General features: G+C 32.5%; 1 protein-coding gene across 1 annotated transcript in view; it reads right to left on the bottom strand.

Moving 5' to 3' along the window:
• The window catches only part of CSMD3 (CUB and Sushi multiple domains 3), a 1,010,791-nt gene that overhangs the window by 37,280 nt on the left and 954,577 nt on the right, over nt 1-18,934 (bottom strand). Inside the window, exons 56-60 of the mRNA XM_064476888.1 lie at nt 18,681-18,866; nt 16,604-16,777; nt 14,305-14,487; nt 10,898-11,074; nt 783-962 (exon numbers count right to left, since the gene is read on the bottom strand). Of these exons, the coding sequence (XP_064332958.1) occupies nt 783-962; nt 10,898-11,074; nt 14,305-14,487; nt 16,604-16,777; nt 18,681-18,866 (900 nt within the window). The remainder of the gene's footprint in view (nt 1-782; nt 963-10,897; nt 11,075-14,304; nt 14,488-16,603; nt 16,778-18,680; nt 18,867-18,934) is intronic.

The following is an 18,934-nucleotide window of genomic DNA, read 5'->3' as shown; positions in this document are numbered from 1 at the left end:
ACTAACCACTTAGATTCATACACTAAAACTTATTGTAGGGTTTTTAAAGGCATTATAAAAATTATAAACATTCTTTTTAGAAATATTTTAAGTTGTCCTCAAGTAAGGATGGGTTGGATAAGGTGACAGAGATGGAGGGAAAAAGGGGGGTGGTACCAATTACAAAATCTAAAAATGAGGAATGATTTTATTTTGATGATGAGTAACATATATAAATAACTTTTTGGAGTTTTATAACATTGTCATTATCAGAATCAATAATGTATGAAATAATTTCTAAAATATAAAATGTCTGTTCATGTATTTTCATATACTAGCTGTATAAACATAGTGATCCAATTAGGAAACTATGTAATCAGGAAGAAAAGGACACACATTGGAATTATTCTTTGTTTTAGATTATATCAGGGAGTATTACAGGGGCATTCATAGGCATTTAGAGAGGAACCTGAATGAGAAATTTTGATAATTAAAATCAGTATTATTATAAAATAATATAAATTGTCTGATATTGCATCTACAGTATTCTACAAGTAATCAAAAATTAGCAAAAAATAGAAAATATTTCCAATGGAAAAACAAACAGCATAAAGTAGATATAATGTTTTGTTGAAATATTTTAAAATCCTATATATTATTATCTACATGGTTTAAAAATATAAAATACAGTACTCATTTTGGTATCAGAAGAAAAATGTGAAACACTACCCAAAAAACTATTTAAATTTATATATTAAATTTGCATATTAATAAAGGATATATTGAAGAAACGATTATCATACCTCTACAAGTTGGCATTACTCCACTCCATGTGCCATTAGTTGTACAAGTCCTGATTCTGGAACCATTCAATTCCATTGTATAGCCTGGCTGGCACATGTAAGAAACATTTTGTCCAACCACATAATCATCTCCGTATCTCAGTCCATTGGCTGGTATACCTGGGTCTCCACAACTGATTACTAGCAATATTGGATTAGAAGAGCAGATGGTTAATGTGGCATGTATTTAATGGAGAGGAATAGTAAGCATATGGCATACTCAATATATAAGTAGGGAAAATTAGTTATCATGTTCATTTTAATGATAAAACATAAGCGTATTTAAACCACACACTGGCAATTCCTGATTATAATCGGTTAGTTACTTATTACAGATTCTATACATATGGTTCAGAACCTGTCATTTAAACTCTGGAAAGGTGGGGTTAATATGCTATGATGTTGTAAGGAATTCTGATGTGGTAATAATCTCTTTTAACCTGAATCAAATGATCATGGAGAAGCCATCCTATAGAATCAGTATTTCTAACAAAATATTTACAATCTATATTCCTATATATGGCTACTGAAATCTCTAATTAATCAGGTTTGCTGGACTGAGAGCATATTTTCTGCACAGTGTCATTCAAATGGATATTACAATAGTTTTTAATTCAAACAATGCTAGGTACAAAAATAATTTTTATTAAACAAATTAAAGAATGAGTACATTAAAAATGTGAATTTTTCACCTACAAGGCAAGATACATAACTTGTGGGCCCAGTGAAATGTTAAAACGCCATAGCTAGGGATAGAGAAATCAGTTTCCTATTTCCATTCTCTCATTGCCAGCCCAAGTGAAAGGACAACCCCCAATAAATTTCAACCTCCATTCAGGAATGTGTTTGTTTCCTGGATTGGGGGTGAGTGAGAGGCCTCTTGTCAAGTGCTTGCTTAATATGCCCTGTTACTGCCAGTCCAGGACAGGATTAGCTGCTGCCCTGCTATGCCCCAAGACTCCATAAATACATCCACCCATGCTTGCACCCAGGACCCCACAAAGGAGTGGAGAGGACAAGGGTGCAATGCAAGCCTCCTTCTGCTGATGACATGATGGGCAAGCTGGGCAGAGGGCATCAGTGGCCCAGGACAGGGGTGGGAATGAGAAGGTCAGACAGGGCCAGGGGCACCAGGTGGTGGGGAGCTAAAGGCTTATAACCCATCCAGAAAGACAGAGAGAGAGGGAGGCAGACTGCACATGAGCAGAGCCTCCAAACCCTTAGCACATGCTCCACTGTCCTGGTGTACTTCAATTACAAAACACAAATTCAAAGATTAAATCATTAAGAATTTTGAGATAGCGATCACAGAGCTTTAAGCCCCAATATCAGGACTCTTTTGGGCACAAGTTTCTATCAATTGTATTGGTTCATAAAGCTGGCTCAAATTATATATATATACACATAATATTGTCATTTATGATGCCACACAAAAACTTTCAAGACTTGACACAGCACAGAAAACAGAATTAAATTTAAATATGGCATTTGAGAACAGGGCATAGCAGAGATCATATATAAACCAATAAACCACTAGTTTTGAGGAACATGATTTAATAAGCATGTTGGCTAAACACATTCTGGAGGCTAAGGAAAAAAGGAAAAAAGAAAACACAAAAGGTTTCTTTTCCTTTTTTGGAGACAAAAAATGTGACATACTTGCTGCTTAGTATCTTTTTTTGCCTTTTGAAGTTTTTTTCATAAAAAGACAAATAATTTTACCAGGTAAATCTGGGCTATAGTGTCTCATTTTTATTTTTAATTAATATTTCCCAGTTTGGGGGAAGTCTAGGGTTAAAGACTAAAAATAGTTTAAGACATGGAAGACCCTAATGGCTATTAAATTACATTATATTTATTAAATTATATTAAACATTATGAATGTCAAGTTTTCTTCCATATTATTCTAATGTGTTGAGCCTAAGAAGTTTTAAGACCACGAATAATGACATTTAAAGAACAATATTCATGACACTCCACCAGCTAATCCTCAGAGCTCTCAATAGTTTTCTGAAATCACACTCACTGAGTGTTTCCATCTAACTCCTAATAAGTTTTGTATACAGGATAATTTTTGTTCTTTTAATTATTGATGAGGAAAATATTTTTAAGTTATACAACTGAGTTTTACAAATCCTGCTTATTTATCAAGAAGATGTCATTCCTTTTTGCAGTTTTAAAATTCGTAATCATATAGCAATGAGTTTAAGCCTTCAATTTATTTTGTTTTATTTTACTTTAAGTTATTTTATATTTTTAATCTATAGATTAAAAATTAAGAATGAGGAGAGTTAAAGAGAACAGCTATACATTGTTGTTTTCTGGACAGTGCTTTATAGATTGAATTAGAATTCTGGCAAGAAAGAACAACTAACCCAGTGGTAAGGCACATGAGTTGAGATGTAACCATCAAAAGAGAGGACAGAGGGTTTATTTTAGCACAGCACTGAGGAAGAGTTCTGCATATCTTGGCAGCATCATGAATGAAATGCCTGATAACAACAGCTTCAGAAGGATTTGTCTGGTGGCTTCTAATGAAGCAAGGGCCAGTCAAAGAGGCAGTTTCCAATAGCAACAGTCTTTGTAAAGAGCACCTGCTCCACAAGTCAGTTCATTCACCACCAGCTTGTTCTTAGCAACAAAAAGAGGCTTTCGTTTTTTTTTTTTCCTAGCAAATCCTTAAAATAGTAGCTCTTTAGGGCTTTACCCTAAAATTCAGTGACATCAGTGCGTAATAATAGGGTGCTGTTGCTTAATTCAAGAAAATCTTTCTTAAGGTCACCAGAATCCTTAATACACAGCACAAATGCACACACGTGCGCGGGCACAACACATGCACACACCAATAACCTCCATGAAGACTGTTATTTTTAAAAAGATTAAAAAGACTCTCTTTTCTACACAGTTGTATGCTCTGAGCCTATTCTAGTGCATGAGTCACTGTAAGAGATTAAGTAAATATTTGTTTAAAGAATAAATGAGTGAACAATTGTGTATGGAATGGTTAAATAGCTCAAATTCTTAAAATCACATAAATTGTTTCAAAGGTTTGAATCTGGTTTCTCGGTAGCTCCTATCATTTGATGCCCACTTGGCATAATTTATGATAAATCTAAGTATGTAACTTCTGTACTAAATATAAAGAACAACTATGGTAATTCTAGTCAATTTATGCATTTCAAAACTTTCTCTTTTAACTTCTTAAACAAGCATGCATTTTAAATAAAATAGAATCACATTACCCACACTTATACAACAGAATTTATTTTTTACTCAATATCTAATGAATATTTTTACATGTTAATACATACCAATCCATGTAACTTGTTTTTAATGACACAATATTCCCTTACGTGGATATACATAGAATATGATTTATGTAACCTGTGACTGACATTTGAATTATTCCACTGTTTTCCTACTAGACACAATGCAGCAATGGACATCCTTGCTTGGCATTATTACACATGTGCTTTGCTGGGTTTCAAGTCCAGAACAGAGTTCTACTGTAGCAGAATGAAGTTCCAGAAAGTCAAATCATTTCCCTGGTAGCACTTCTGATTCTACACAATTTCCCAATGCCAAAGTTAGTTTCCTTCTTGTATCACAGTAAGGTAAGTTTTCTCAACCTTAACCCTGACACTATTGACTTTTGGGAACAATTAATTCTTGGCTGCTTTATGCAGTAAGGATGTTTAACACTGACCTCTATCTGCTAGATACCAAGAGCACACTCCACTCACCTGCACCATCAAAACCAAATACATCTCCAGACATTTGGCAAAATCACCCCTGTTTGAAAACCACTGCACTGAAGGATAGCTCTTCCTCCTTAAGAAGACTTAGATGACTTTTTAGCTTCACTTGCCCCAGTTTCATGCTGGAATAGTTCCCCTCTTTATCTTGTGTGAGACTAGCCCATCTCCTTGACCTATCTTCTACAAGAAAAAAAAAAATCTTCGAGAATTTGCAGGTTGGTAAAAAAAAAAAAAGACTGGGTAAGGACCAATGGCTGGTTATTTGGAACAAAGTCTTAGTTTCATTTATCCCTGGATATGATTAACTACACTGTCCTTGGCCCAAATGTCAAGACTTGCCTGATGTAGGGCATTGATCATGCTGGAAGCAGAAGTCCTGGTAGGTTACGAAAAATTCCAAGAAATAAATGAACATATATTTCTTTTTAGACCTGACAACCATTCCTTCCTTGACAAGCCCTGTCCTGGAACAGACTGCTTCTTCTTCCAAAAACCCTATGTGCTCTCGGTACCAGAGGTGGTCTGCTGGTTAGACCTTGTGAAAGGCATGGGGATCCATACAGTTAATATCTTGAAGGATTTCTGTGCTGACCAAAAAAAAAAAAAATGTTTATAGTGAGTATTTACTTGTGCTTAGTTTTTAGATCTTCTCTCTCAGTCTGAACATTACAGATGGGAACTTCACCAAATTTTGTTTATTTTTTACTGAGGATAGTCTGTTTACAATGTTGTGTCAGTTTCTGGTGTACAGCACAATGCTTCAGTCATACATGAATATACAGATATTCATTTTTCATATTCTTTTTCACCATAAGCTACAACTAGATATTGAATATATTTCCTTGTGCTATACAGTATAAACTTGTTTATCTATTTTATATATAGCAGTCAGTATCTGCAAATCTCAAACTCCCAGTCAAATTTTAAGATCAGGATACTGTTATAAGCTTCCTAGTATTGTGGCTAGTTATCTTTCCTTTCCAGCTTGGTTTAGTTCTGTGGGTTTTTCTTAACATCTATAACTCCTCTGCCAAAGTGTTCAAGAGACTTGAATCCATGATATCTATCTTATCATATATGGTTTTACTCACCCACAAGAAAACTAGTTATTTTGGGGTAACTTAACACTCAGCACTGGCTGTGGGTCTGATAAGGACCTGTCTGGAGATGCAGAAGGATAGATGTAGAGAAGAGTGAAGAGTTTCTGCTTTTGAGGCATACTTCCAGAGAAAGATTTATTAAATGTGCAATTTCTCAGCTCATCTATAATCTGAAGCTGGTGAATATCAGCAGTTAGAATTTATGTGAGGAATATTTTTCCCTTTCCCCAGTATCTGTACTCAGATTAGATATGAGGAAGAAAAGTAGAGGCATCACCATTATTATTAACTTATGTTTATTCCAAAAATGTTTCCTGAAGTCATGAAAATGGACAAGGTAAATCACAGCAGACATATCTACATGTGATCAGACAGAAGTTTTTAAAGAACAGAAAAACTGTGTGTGTGTGTGTGTGTGTGTGTTTTGCTGCTGGGCAATCAAGCAAATAAAAGGTATATTTGCAAATCACCCCGGTGGGAAATTCTCAAAGGGCAAAAGTGCTTGAAATGCCAAAGCTACTTCACCACCTGTGAAATATTAGAGACCAGGGATTTACCTTACTGAACACTTTATTCTCAGTTCCTGGCAAAGTGCCCAATTATAGTAGGTCCTGAATAAATTATATTTTACTAACTGGATCCATAAGTCATCCAACTATAGTAAATACCCAGAGTTCTCTTACTTTTTCATTTATACTATATTTGAGATATAGCTCTATACTATAATAAGTTAAAAATTATATAATATTCTAAAAATTGGATCACTCCTCTGATTATCACTATGCAGGAGGAACTGGTGGCCTAAGGATGGCTAGTCCAGGGGGAGTGCTGAAACACTTAAAGTGACCAAAATTTTGTTTTAAAGAAGTAGGAAAAATCCAAATAGAATTCAATTCTTTATATCTTACTTTTATCCAAGCATTGCAAATGGATAATTTATTCAACTATATTTTAATGCTTCTATTTTTTCTAAAGGGCTTTTATTAATTCTTCCCTATTCAAATCATCCTATATTGAAACATCTGTTATATCATCAGTCTTGTTGGTTTTATCTCTTTAAATTGATATTGTCCTGAATCTAGCAGATCCCCCTCTTCTATTATTACATAAGTAATTCAGCAGTACTCCCCCTCATTTATTTGGACTCATCACACTGAAATATTTCATCTTTCAAGATTTGCAGATTTATTGTTGACTTATATTTGTACTGTATGTTTGAACGCTGATCGTAAGATAAACAAAAAATTATTGATAAGATATATAGAGAAAACTGCAATTTTAAGTGGAAAATATTGTTGAGCAAAAACAAATTTTACAAGTGGTCATCTCATTAAAAAATGATATAACTGAAGAACTGAAATTGGTAAGTGCAGAAAAATTGGAAAAGTTGGAGAGGAATAGGCTATACATTAAAAGAACATTTCTATATGTCTTATAAGCAATGTCCTATATTTCTTTCATGTCAAATATATTTGACCATTGTAGTGTAAACAGGAAACAAAGAAAACAGAAAGGAGACAAAATACAAAAAGAGAGAATGAAGTGAACCTGAGAACATTGCTTCCTGAGTCAAACAGACTTGGGTTTAAATCTTAGATCCTACATTTACTAGCTGTGTTATCATGGGAAAGAAAGTTGTATTTTTCTCTGTAAGGTATTATTTCTTCAAATATGAAATAAAAGCATAATAGTATATAGTTTATAGATTTCTTACGAGAACTAAGTGAGAGAATTTGTGTAAAGCACTTAACACAACTCCACAAATGGTAAATACTCAATGACAAATATTATTCATAATGAACAAAACTAATAACACTTTGAATGGAGAGAAAAAAAGGGCATGTTTTATATTATTAAGATGGGTTTTCCAAAAATTGGAATCAGGAATTTGGTTTGGAAATTTACTCCAATATTTTAATTTTTTTTCACACCTAATTTAATTCATTCTGAATTCATATTTAGGTCCTTGGATATAGGTAACTAGAAAAATAGTGCCTAGAAAAGGTATTAAATAAAAATTCACTAGAAATACATTTTATTTGAATTTAACATCTCTGGTATGTATAAGAAATAAATTCAGCAAATGGGAAATTTCATCCATTTAGATGGTAGGAATAACTGTTTAGTGATGAGCAGTCAATAAGTCAGTTAAATGATATGGTACCTCAGTATCCTGACCCATGCATGTAAATCTATGACACAAATCTTCCAGTTCCATAAATTACATGATTCTATCAATCATATATTTAAATTAACTTTCACTGAATATTAATGAGAAGGACTCTGAAACACTGGTTCTAGTTAACTGATCACTACATACAAAAGTTTTCAGTATGTTAGATTCTTTAATTACAGAAGTTTAATCTGTTTTAATTTCCACTGAAACTTCTCTCTGTATTCCTTTTTTGAGAATACTTTTATTTTTGCTTTTGGTTTGGTTTGCTACTGAGGTGTTAGCAATTTTTTTGCCTATAAAGTAAATCAACTGCTAAATTCTCAGTTTTTAGTTTAAGCAATTCATCATCTAAAAGTTAACGCTTGAAATATCTTAACACAATATTTCTCCTTGAAGAATTGACATAAAAAAGAGACTTTCATTATAATTTTGATATGTTATTTGCTACTTGTCTGTCTTGAATTGAATGTTTTATTACTTAGTTAAAAATTCCGAAGGAAAAACAAAGACAATTCAGTAAAAACAACAACAACAAAAGATGTAATTTTCAATCTCTAGAATTAGGGTATGTTTACTTGTTTATCTTTACTTTGTTAAAATTGGAAAACATCTTGAATAAAAGAGTTAGGTATTTATCCATGAATAAATGAAATTGCTATTCAATGTGGACAAAAGTGCCACTCAGCAGATTTCCTTTATGCTGAATATATTCATTATTTAAGTCTTTTACATAACTGTATATTGAAAACATACTATATATCGTAACCAAGTGCTATTTATAAAATTACAAGCCCTCTCTGCAAGTATTTTAAAACGGAGTGGAATGGTAATCATGCATACTAGTAGCTAAAATAAAATTCATATGAGATATTTAAGTCAGTCAATAACTATTTACTCAGTCACACTTAAGTTTCGGGTGCTGGGTTCCACCCAAGAGGATCGACGAGATAAAACAGCCCCGGTTACTACTGTCCTATGAAGTTTACAGTTTAGTGGTATAAGGAATTACCATAAAAGGGTTTTATAGTATAGAGAGATCAGTTTTAGCCAAAAAGGGACTTGAGGATGAACTGTCCTGAGAAGGCTGTTGCCAAATGTGTCATTAGAGCTAATATTTACAGGGTACTGGGTAAGAGTTTTAAAGGGTCAGATGAGGTGGTGCAGTATGGAAACATTACAGTATATTTCTTAATTGTTAGCTTACTCACTATTACAACATTGAGGCATTTTCAAAACAAGTGGGAGAACTTCTTCAAGGTGGAGAAAAAAGGAAGAATTGGCTCTCAATTTGAAACAATAAAAACAAGCAAACAAACAGAAAACCAGGTGTCTTCAGGAAGCAAAGCACAGTGATCCTTGAGTGACAGGAAACACGCCTATGAGTCCTATGATTGCCCTGTCTTACTGCCTTAAGAGAGTTTTCAGGCTAGGGAACAGAGAGAAGGACTTCATGCAGAGTCCAGCTGACTCCCTGTGTTGAAAAGATGGATCGGACTAGAGAGAAGAAAGTGGATAGACTTTGTGAGACAAAGTAAAAAAGAGAACATGCCCAGGGAGAGATCTCTGGAGACCTAGGGAGAAAACTCCTTGGGTATTCACCAAGTACTTACACAGCCATAGGATGACTGCTCAAGGTGGAGTAAATAACTACCCCAAAGATCAGAGGTAACAATATCTGGCACTGACATAGGGCCAGGAATATTAACTTATTACTGACTCAAACCAACAACTGGGAAATATTTTGCTATTACAGGTTTTGCTGATATGTTCTATTCAGTGCTTATTTCAACAACCTTTCAGCCATAGTTTGACTTCAGCTTCGAAGAGACATAATACACAAAGGGTATCTCAACAGCCCTGTCATCACACTCAATGTTTGCAGGCAAGATATTAACTACAACCGTCTTTCTCCAGAATCACAAATATGACATGGCATTCCTTTGATGACATCCTCCTCTGAGTTGATTCATTTCAGCCATTCATTCAGGAAATACAAATACTCACAAAGGAGCTAAGGGAAAAAAGGAAGGGGATGGATCATTGGCGCACACATAGTATAAGGCCTGTCTTCTCAGCAAATTTCTGGGAATTCTTAGGTCAGCCAAGAGCTACTCCACCAAAGATACTGTCAAGAACTGTTGTTTCTCAGCAGCATTAAAATAAGCTGAACACCTTTTTGGGTCCTGAAAGCAACATGTTCTTCACTTACCAATTTTACTTAAGCCCATTTATGTTTATATTTACAAATGGGCCTACTTTTAATGAGGGCCCCTATAGCAAAAGTATACTCTGTCCAAATTGCAATATACAAGGCACTCCCATTAGTCTCTCAAGAGCCTATTTCACTACAGAGGCTAAAGCACCTTCTCATGACTCCTCGAGTCTCTGAACACATCTTAAAACAGCTCTTCTTTTAAAACATTTCATGACTTACATAATGCCACTACAGTTCTTCTTAATAAATATAAGCAACCATGATTTTCCAATGGATATATTATTGCTGGTTAAATTTTATTTTATTGTATATATGTATTAGTTTGTGTAGAGAAATTAAAATAAATTAAAAAAAAATCCCTCAAGTAGGTGGTTTCATTATGATATTGAATTTCTAAAACGGCATATTTTTTTAACATCCCAAGAGGGCAAATCAGCCACCAGGACTTCTTATAATAGAGAAAGAATCCATAAATAATCAGCCTTCTTTTTTAAAAACCAAGTCAGCTATCAATATGTGTAAGATTGGCAAAACAAAATCGATTTTTTTTTTGTGTTTTTACCTGCGATTACAGCTGCTAATACAATTCTATTCTTAACATACTGTAAAATTACATTTAATGCCTTGGCAAGCCAACTGATTCTTAAACTCACTGGTATATACTAGAACCATAACACTACTATCATCTTTTAATCTGAAAGACAACACAAATATTCAAAACCTTGCATGGCTTGATTAATTACAAAAACACACACATACATGTTTATATAGTCATAAATATTTATCACATAACTAGTGATGTTTCAAAATATTGAGAAGAAACTTACTTGTACAGTTAGGCAAAGTTCCAGACCATGTTCCATTGGCTGTGCATTGCCTAACTGAAGGTCCAGAAAGGATATATCCCTCCATGCAGGAATAAATGACTGAACTAGAAAATGTTGTGCCATCAATCCGAAAGACTTTTCCGTTGGCTGTTGTCCCTGGGTTACCACACTGAACAGCTATGAAACAAAATGATTAAGAGCATATATAGAAAGAGTCCTTTCACAAAAAAGTTAAGGACTAAATGATTGTTTCAGATTATCCAAAGGAGCTACAAAACCCCTCTTAAAAAAAGCATTGAATTATCTTTTATAAGTAGTTGAAATTCAAGATGAATTTATATTAATTTAATTAGTTTACTTACTGGGATGCAAGTCATATAATAGATTTAAAAAAAAAAATTCGTTAGTTGTTTTGGTAAAAACTTTGCACAGATAAGTAATTGCTGTGCATTGCCTTTGGGTACCACAAAATCTTTCAAACGATTTTAAGAGTCTCTGCCTAAAAAGCAAATCATGAAAAATTGGAAGATATGTAATAAGAATCAAAGGCTTATTGTCATTATACTTGTAAGAGAGCAGATATAAAACACACAATTTAAATATAAGCATCTATGTATGTTTTTATTTATAAAAGTATATAACTGATTTGCATTAAAACCTTATAATCTCTATTTCTGGACCAATATTTACAAAAAATAAACTGAGTAAAAACAAAGTAGCTTAATTCTAGGGATGATATTCTGTAAATTTTCAACACATCCTAAATAGGGGTTATGAACCAAAATACCTTATATAATCATTCTGCATTATGTTTAACTTTTTGCCGTCAATGGCATAAGTGCATTTTTAAAATATCTTAAAAGCACGCCTATGTCAAATGTAATACCTAATTTTGTTGTAATACAAAAAAATTTTTAATACTTTACAGAATATAAGGCCACCTGTATGAATATGAGTTGTAATTATAGTTTCAGAAAATACTACATGTATCCCTTGCTGCATCTTAAACATTTAATTTTGCCTATCCTTTGTAGTGATGCTTTATATTTGTACATGTGTGTATACATTTCACACATTACAATTAGGGCCTCTTTCTTTCACAAAGGTTAGTAACTGGATACTTTTCCATTTATATATATATATTCATAATTTACCTAACCAACCTCCTGCTGATAAACATGAAATTTAGGTTAGTTTACTTTCTCTATCATTTTTGGTTGTAATATACTCTAGGTTACATATACAACTATGTACATTAGTTCTGTTTTTAAGATAAATTTCTGAAAGTGGAATTTCTGGATAATTTTAATTTCTGAAAAAAAATCTTTTAGTTACCCAAGATAACAGAATACACACTTGTATCAATAGCATAAAAGTCTGCTTATTTTCACACATCCTCTCTAATACCACATGCCATCATTTTAAAAACCTTGTCAGTTTGTAAAAACATGCTCCACTCTTTAAATCTGTATTTTCGCATTTATGATATTAAGATATTTTAACACATTCATTTGCTATTTTAATTTTCACATGTGTTTTACCCATTGCATTCTAGGAAAGTTTTATATTTTATTGTTAATTACTAAAGAAATATAACATAACAAAACATTTGGAATAAAAAGAATAAAAAACTACAAATTTCACCATTCTGCCCTATTATCATTTTTAGTGTAGTGACTTTTATTCTTTCTCTCATGTGAGTATCATTCCCCATGATTTTAATAGAGTACATAATTTTAAATCTTATTTTTTAGCTAAGTTTTATATGATTTACATTTTCTCATATTGCTTCATTCCCTTTATTCTAGTATTTTTATTGATTATACACTATTACATTATGTAAACGTACAACTGCTTATGTAATATGTTTCCTAGTGTTGTCAGATTTGTTCCCATTGTTGCTAGTTATAGTCAATTAGAAATAAAAATACTGCATTTTTATGCTATTGTGTTTCCCTTAATATTCTTATTTTCTTTAGGAAATAAATCCTCAAAAGTGAAGTTAATAAATCAGCTATATATATTCTATGAATATATATGCGTTTTAAACAAATTAATCTAAAATGTAACAAAATAACTCTAGAAATGTTTTAAAGTTCTACTTTTGTTGTACGTACACTACAATTTCATATTAAATTGAAAAATGATGAAACAGGTGAAAAATGATGCTTTGATGTTTAGTTATGCAGACTTCTTTCTATAGTTTATAATTTTTTTGCTCTTCTGCATTTTCTGTTCATTTATTCTTTCCATACATCTACTAGAATCTGTTTTTCTAAGTGATTTTTATGAGCTCCATTTTATGAGAAAATATAAATTCTATTATATTTGCTACAACTCCCAGTTCTGTTTTATCTGTAATGTGTATACTAACAAAATAAACACAGCATCAGGTTGCATTTCATCTAAAAATATTTTGCAGTTTAGCTGAACAAAGGATTAGCTGAGCTATCACCCATATAATGTACAACATCATTACAAAGACTTGGCCTTTGAAAAAAACATTTGAGAAATAAAGTGAACAGTTTAGTATTACTTCCTGTCTTTTGCTCAGCAGTTTTGTTCCCCAACTCCTTTCCCTTTCTCCTTAGAAATTAAGTGGCAATTCCCTCTTAATTAAGATTATTAAATTTGGTCCAGTTAAAAAACAAAAGCTATCTTTCCTAGAATATGGATACTAATTTTAAACAAAATAGAAAGTTTCTGAAATATAGTTAATCAAAAAACAGTCAAGAAGATTTTACTGGGAATTGTTTTCTGTTTATAAAACTAATACATTTAGTGTAACATCAAGTAAGTTTCATACATACCTTTGCAAGTTTAGTTTTTGCACTAAAATAATCTCAGAAAGAATGATTTAAATTAAAAGGTTAATTTTCCTGCAATATTTCATTTTCTAGCCATCTTGTAAAGATGTAATTATGTTAACCGAGTGAGGACAATTAACAATTTTATTTAACATCTCAAATTTTAAGAATTCTAGTCACTACCAATATCTATAAATAAAAATCTCATTTATACTTAGGCATCTGTCTATATTTTTTCCATTTCTACAAATGTGAAAACTAAAACAGGTCGTGAGGTAACGTTGATGTAAGAACAACCTAATGTTTTCCTAATGGTGTCTACAATACAGAGCACTGTGATAAAGGGGGGGATAAATATTTTTAATGAATACTTTTAACTTTTCCAATCTAGATATCTGCTGTAATGTGAACAATGTCTATGTATAAATGACTCATGAAAGATATTTTAAATCATTTAATAATTATTACCTACCATATTTCTCTTACAGGATAGGGTCAGCCATGGTTGAGGACATGGAGAACTAGGGGGAGCAACTTCACTAGCAGCACCCAACTGAACTTGATACACTCTCAGTACAATTAGTTTCCATTTGAGATTACCTTTGCATTCTGGCTGCCTTCCAGTCCAGCTGCCATTGACTAAACATGTTCTTTCTTCTGAGCCATGAAGAATATAACCAATATCACAGGCAAAACGTACAGAACTTTTGGTTCTGAAATCGCTTTCCTGTCTAGAGCCATGCCCGGGAGTACCTGGGTCCCCACATGTACCAGTAGCATCACCTGCAATTCAGTACAGTTCAGGTTAACTTATTTCAAAAAACATTTACTAAGTTTATGGCTTAGTCCATCACTCTTGTAGGCATATTTTTTGGTGCATGTTGTGTTTTAACACAACAAATTGACTGGGTAAAATCATAATTTATACGTCCATCTGACTCCAGTCATAAGAAAAAGCCTAAAGGAAAAAGAAAATAGTTGAAGAGTATAGTGTTATTTTCTGTATCAGTGATATCTGAAGACATTAAATAAGTTAAAAATATTTCATTAGTACTTCCAAAACCTAGTTCACAAGCAAGCTAATGGAAAATTTAAAATTGACAGTACTATGAGCTCAAATGAGAATGGATTTAGAAAACTAAAACTGAAGAAGTGGATTTGGTAATTTTCATCTTTCTTTCTGAATTAAAATCAGTTTCTGTTAAATTAGAACTATGATGTGCAGGAAATTGTAAATGTTAAAATAATTGTATTTCTAGTCTAAATTTTCACCCCCCTAATCTTCTCTGCCAATGACCACAGACCAAAGATGAATGAATTGCATACTTCTCATACATTAGAATATAAAAATAAATTGTAAACAAAGACTATAAATTCTGACTTAAGTTCTTAATAAGGATTTTGTTCATGGCTAAGTGTTTATGTTTTGATTATAGTGTTAAGGGTTTACTCAGTCCCTTTATCATTTCTTAAATAATTCTAATAAAAGTTGCCACAGTATTAGTATACATTAAGAGAGACAGAGACTGAAAGAGACAGAGATAGGGAGATACAGAGAAACAGAAAAACATAGGAAAAAAAGAAAGAGAAAGTTGAATACATGAGCATTGAAAGTGCTTTCTGTCTATCTAGATGCCTTTTTTGACATGCCCTGTGTATTTGGAATCCTCTATACCTCATCTGCATGTGATGTAACATTAACGACCATATAAAAACTTAAGGTCAGTGTTTCACTTTTAAATATATGTGTATACATTTTGTTGTTTTACAACTCAGTAGTAGTTTCCTAATCCATTTGTGTTTCTGTGTGTGTGTGTGAAAGAGAGAGACAGAGATTGAGCTTCTGTATTTATACATATTACCAGCTATCTGAGTGAGTTAACTGTAAGTTACACCAAGATAAGAGTTTTAATTCATTAAAGTCAGTTTTATAGTTACATTAAAAATAGCTTTCAAAATCTATAGATTAAATTTGAAGTCCTAGGCATTACTTCATAAGGATTAACCGCAATGACAAAGAAAACCTGAAACTAAGTAACCACTTAGCAACTTTTCCCCTAAAGGAAAAACGACATGAAACAACTTCTAATAAGTCATCAGTAAGATCCCCACAGAGACAAGATAATATAAAGATAATGGACGATACAGGCAGAAAAATCAGCACCAATCTCTGGTCAGTGGGTAAAAATAAACAGAATAAATAGTATCAAATAGGGAAACATCACAGATCTTAAACTAAAATATCATTTTTAAAGAAAACCAGCTCAGAAAAGATTTATCAAATACTCTGTGAACAAATTATTAGTTAAAAACAGACAAAATTCACTTATTCTAAGATAACTCTATTGGGGATATAGAGACTCAAGAGTTACATGTTGCCTGTTAGTAACAAAGAAAGTTAGGATAGATAAATAGCATTCATAAAATTTGTTGGCTTAGTTTAATTTAAAATATTTAGGACTTTATTTTAAAATTATGCCATTAAATAATTGATTGCTTACAAAGTTCAGTTTACAAAGAACTGAACTCTAACAGGAAATCACTGAAATAACACTGCCTTCTGGGGAAAGTTGTATTAGGTATCTGCAAAAATGGAATAGCTACTTAAGCTTGAGTGATTAGCTATTTTAATGAATAATAACACTTCACAAGTAGCATCCTAAAACCACTTACATTAGATACAACACAGTTTAAAACATCTACATGATCAGTATTAATTTGTGCTCTAAATTTATATTACCTTAGGAATAATTGCAATAACGTGCAATGTTACAGCTTCTCTCATGAAATTTTTAAAAGAGAAATGTATTGTATCTCTTCAGATTGCTTTATCTATATATCCCTAATAATAATAATAATGTAATTTCCAACACACACTGTCCAACTTTCCAAGTGGTACCTGAACAATGAGGCTGTGATCCACTCCAATGGCCATTTAACTGGCAAGTTCTTGATGATTGGCCTAGAAGGGTACGCTTTCCTGTGCAGGAATAGTGAACAGTGGACCCAAAGGTATACTTCTCACCAGACAGGACTGCATTGGGAGGAACTCCAGGGTGTCCACAGTCAATCACTACAATACATAATTATTGAATATAAAATTTTTTTATATCTCCTATCGAACAACCTGCACAAACATTTTATGAAATAAATCAGAAGTAAATTATCTGCTCTAATACACACAATCTCCAGAAATCAAACATCTATGTGAAAGCTGACTTTTTAAAAATAAAGTGTAAGTTTTAGCTCTAGGCGTTATTCTGTTAGCCCACTCACCCTGAGCATGAGTTTAAAGGAACACTGTCAGTAAGCTTCAATGACTGAGTCAGTATAAGTCTGTATGTGTGGGGGTGGGGAGTATGTGGCACAGGCATATGTTCATGGGTTTGAAGCAGGAATGTGTCTGGGCCAGGATGTGCAAGTTAGGGAGAGTAGTGATGTGAATTTGCTAAATAAGGACATACAGAAATTAAAAGAGAAAAAACTTTGATGGTAAAAGAGATGAAATGAAGATGGATTTGTGACACACAATCTAGACTACACATAATGTTCTATTCCAGGCCATTAATGAATAAATTATGCTCTATAAAGAAAATACGCAGTAGCTTGTCAATCAAAACACAGCTAAGCATAGCAGAATCAGATGTTCATACATCAAGATTTCTCTTTATAAACTAGAGGTAGCTTAGGAATTTACTCTGTATCCCCTTTTAGTTGTAACTTGAAAAAATAATGAGTGCAATATGACTCTAGAGTATTAAATAGCCACAAGGGGACATAAACTTAATAAAACCCCTGAATACTTAGCACACTACCAGGGAGTGCCAGAGGAAATAAAGGAAAGGCAAAAAGTAGAGCTAAGGAAACCTGAAGAAGTTTATGCTTACATGTCCTACAAAAGATTAATGTTGTGGTCACACAAGCCTAAGTAAATGAATTACTTAAACCACTAGACTACTCAGTCCACAAAAAGGAACCAAATACATTTTAAGCAGAGGATCAACAATTGACTTGATAATCTGCATAGACTCTAAAATTGTACAGACACTGTACAAAGTTTTGTTTCTTTTGTTAGTTCATAGAGTAAATGAATGATGTCATAAATTTTTCAAAAAATCTTACCCCATGTAAATAAAGTGCCTCTAAATAAAACATAATCATAAAACACATTTATAATATAGCAATTTAGTATAATCAGAAATTACTTGCACAATGATTTCTTGATATACTACTCCTTCAATCTATAAAATTCTTCTCTTTCCTACCATGTCCAGGATTCATCAACTCTGAGATGTAACTATATCTGAGACCTAAAAATTGACTGAATTACACATGTTCACTTCTCTATGTCCTCATAATTTCCATTTATTTCTGTTAAATTATTTTCTCACTTTACATCATAATTATATGCATTTCTGCGGTAGTTTATTTTTATTTATATTCTACAACTTCAACACAATATATAACAAAATGCACTCAAATGCTAACTGACTTGAAAGATGATATGTATTAACACTGTATATATGAATGTGTCTGTAAATTATAAGTACTTAAAATCAATAAATTTTAAGAAACACTTTTGTCTAAATTCTTAAGTATTCTGAAGGCTTAGTAGCTGTTTATATTAAGACAATTTTGCCTTAAGTGAAATTTGAAATACCAGTGCAAAAAAAAATGTAGTTGCCTCTCATGGGATAGAATTATCATAGAGTATGAAATATATCTGCTTTTAATATTCTATCTGCACTATGACGGTTCAAAATCAAAGGATGATGAAGAAATACAAATCACATTAATATTTATAAATTAGGGCACTGAATTGGCAGAGTATAGAAAAGTGCAGTTTTGGAACAATAAAATGATACAATCAATATAATTCCTTCTGATACATAGTTCTAGATACTTTATAAAGACAGTAATTGTCCATGTTGCTCCCGTGGCATTTTCTCGAGGAAGAGTTCACATTATCTACTTACTGATACATTCTGGTAAAGGTTTGTCCCATTGTCCATTAGGTTGGCATATCAAAACTGAAGATCCAAATAAGAAATATCCAGGATTGCAGTCATAGAATACCACTGTACCATAGGTGAAATTGCCATGTTCTATTTTACTTTCTCTTTTGGAGTTGGCTGGAATTCCAGGATCAGAACAGTTGACCACTAAACAAATGACAAATTTTGAAATTATATTTGGAATAATATACATATACCTATATAATTTCCATTAA

The sequence above is a fragment of the Camelus dromedarius genome, chromosome 20, assembly GCF_036321535.1.
Source record: "Camelus dromedarius isolate mCamDro1 chromosome 20, mCamDro1.pat, whole genome shotgun sequence".
In the NCBI taxonomy this organism is placed as follows: Eukaryota; Metazoa; Chordata; class Mammalia; order Artiodactyla; family Camelidae; genus Camelus; species Camelus dromedarius.
Note: the sequence above shows the minus strand (reverse complement) of the source record. Positions and strands in the feature narration are given on the sequence as shown.